Source organism: Pundamilia nyererei, unplaced genomic scaffold, assembly GCF_000239375.1.
Source record: "Pundamilia nyererei isolate P.nyererei 1_Seehausen unplaced genomic scaffold, PunNye1.0 scaffold00011, whole genome shotgun sequence".
In the NCBI taxonomy this organism is placed as follows: Eukaryota; Metazoa; Chordata; class Actinopteri; order Cichliformes; family Cichlidae; genus Pundamilia; species Pundamilia nyererei.
In genome coordinates, this window is record NW_005187412.1 from 213,414 (window position 1) to 214,956 (window position 1,543).

Consider the following 1,543-nt stretch of genomic DNA (forward strand, 5'->3'; position numbering starts at 1 on the left):
CCGGTATTACCGTGAACGGTATAATATGGCCCAGCCCTAGCTCAGAGGACCTGTAAGTGTTTTATATGTGAATGAAGACAACCTTGTTTATTATCCCTCTTAGGCTTTAACAGATTATTTCAAGTATAGTTCAAATATGATTGACATTACATAGTAGTGTGCTAGTTGTATCAAACACAGCAGCTTTGACAAGCTTGTAAACTCTTGTTGAAGTTGCCTTTCATTCTGAAAACAGTTACATACAATTAAAACGATTTAACAAAAAAAATGACAAAGCTCCGTTCTCGCTGAGTAGAGGGCTTTGGGTTTTTGCCAGTTCAGTTTGAATGGTGTGCTGTGGGTTTTTCATAATCTGTCTTGTCTTATGAAACGTTGTCTTCTTTTTTGGTTTGGTTCACAGTGGCCTGGCAGTACATGGTGGCTCACTGAGGAGGAAGGGGGAAGTCCCAGTGGCTTTTGGTTGGTGGGCTCTGCCCTTGGTTGCCACAGTAATAGGCGACCATGCCAGGGGGTCGCAGGGGTCCCAGCAGACAGCAGCTAAGTCGCTCCGCTTTGCCGTCCCTGCAGACTCTGGTCGGAGGAAACGTCGGGAATGGTACAGGCCTCAGGAACAGGTATGTACACAGAGAGCCTCTCAGTGCTGTCAAGATGCAGTAATAAAGAGGTTTTGATTCATTAATGTATTTAAAGCAGGAATGGACTGATTGACAAATTCTGAGCCAATTCACAATATAGAACTTCTTTTTTCTTGTATTATGTCAACTTTCTGTGTGAGGTGAAAGTCAGAAATTTTGATGATACATGATTCATGTGTCATCAAGATTTCTGAATCATTTTCATCTAAATGAGACATTTACTATGAATCATCACACTGTCTTTTAACCTGTGATGCACATGAACATTGGCCACTGACAGCTTCTTTACAAGGCCACTAAAGAATAATTTTGAAGGTCAAATTTCGATTCAGAAATTCACTGCAACTGTTATTTTTGTATGTTTGCTATTATTGTGCTTTGAGCAAAACATTTGTTGTAATGTAGACAAACCAACGATCAACTTATAGGATCTTGGATTGTTGCCCCCAGACTAGGGATGGGTATTGATAAGATTTTCACGATTCCGATTCCATTTATGATTCTGTTTAACGATTCGATTCTTTATCGATTATTTTTTTAAAAGGAGAACACTAAGGTCGATTAGCTTAGAGCTTTGTTTTATATCTTCTCTTTGAACAAGATAGAAATTTAGGAGTAACATGGCCTTACAAACCCAACAGTGAGATCTTAAGAGATCCAGCCTACGGCTCTTCAATGGGGTGTCACAGGGTCCCCAGGAAAAAAAATTGTAAATGTAAAATAATAAAATAAATATTCTTCTGTAGCAATAACAAAGTATAACATAAATTATTTGTAGCAATTATACAAGAATATCCAGTAATGTCCATGCCTACAATTAGAGCTGGGCGATAGAACGATAACGATATGTATCGCGATATAACTTTTACTCGATAGAGAAATTAAGCTATCGCGATAGACCTCGCCGC

General features: G+C 39.0%; 1 protein-coding gene across 1 annotated transcript in view; it reads left to right on the top strand.

The window, feature by feature from the left end:
* Positions 1-1,543, top strand: part of tmem39a (transmembrane protein 39A) — a 25,141-nt gene that overhangs the window by 12,464 nt on the left and 11,134 nt on the right. Inside the window, exon 2 of the mRNA XM_005724124.1 lies at positions 401-614. Within this exon, the coding sequence (XP_005724181.1) occupies positions 502-614 (113 nt within the window). The 5' untranslated portion in view covers positions 401-501. The remainder of the gene's footprint in view (positions 1-400; positions 615-1,543) is intronic.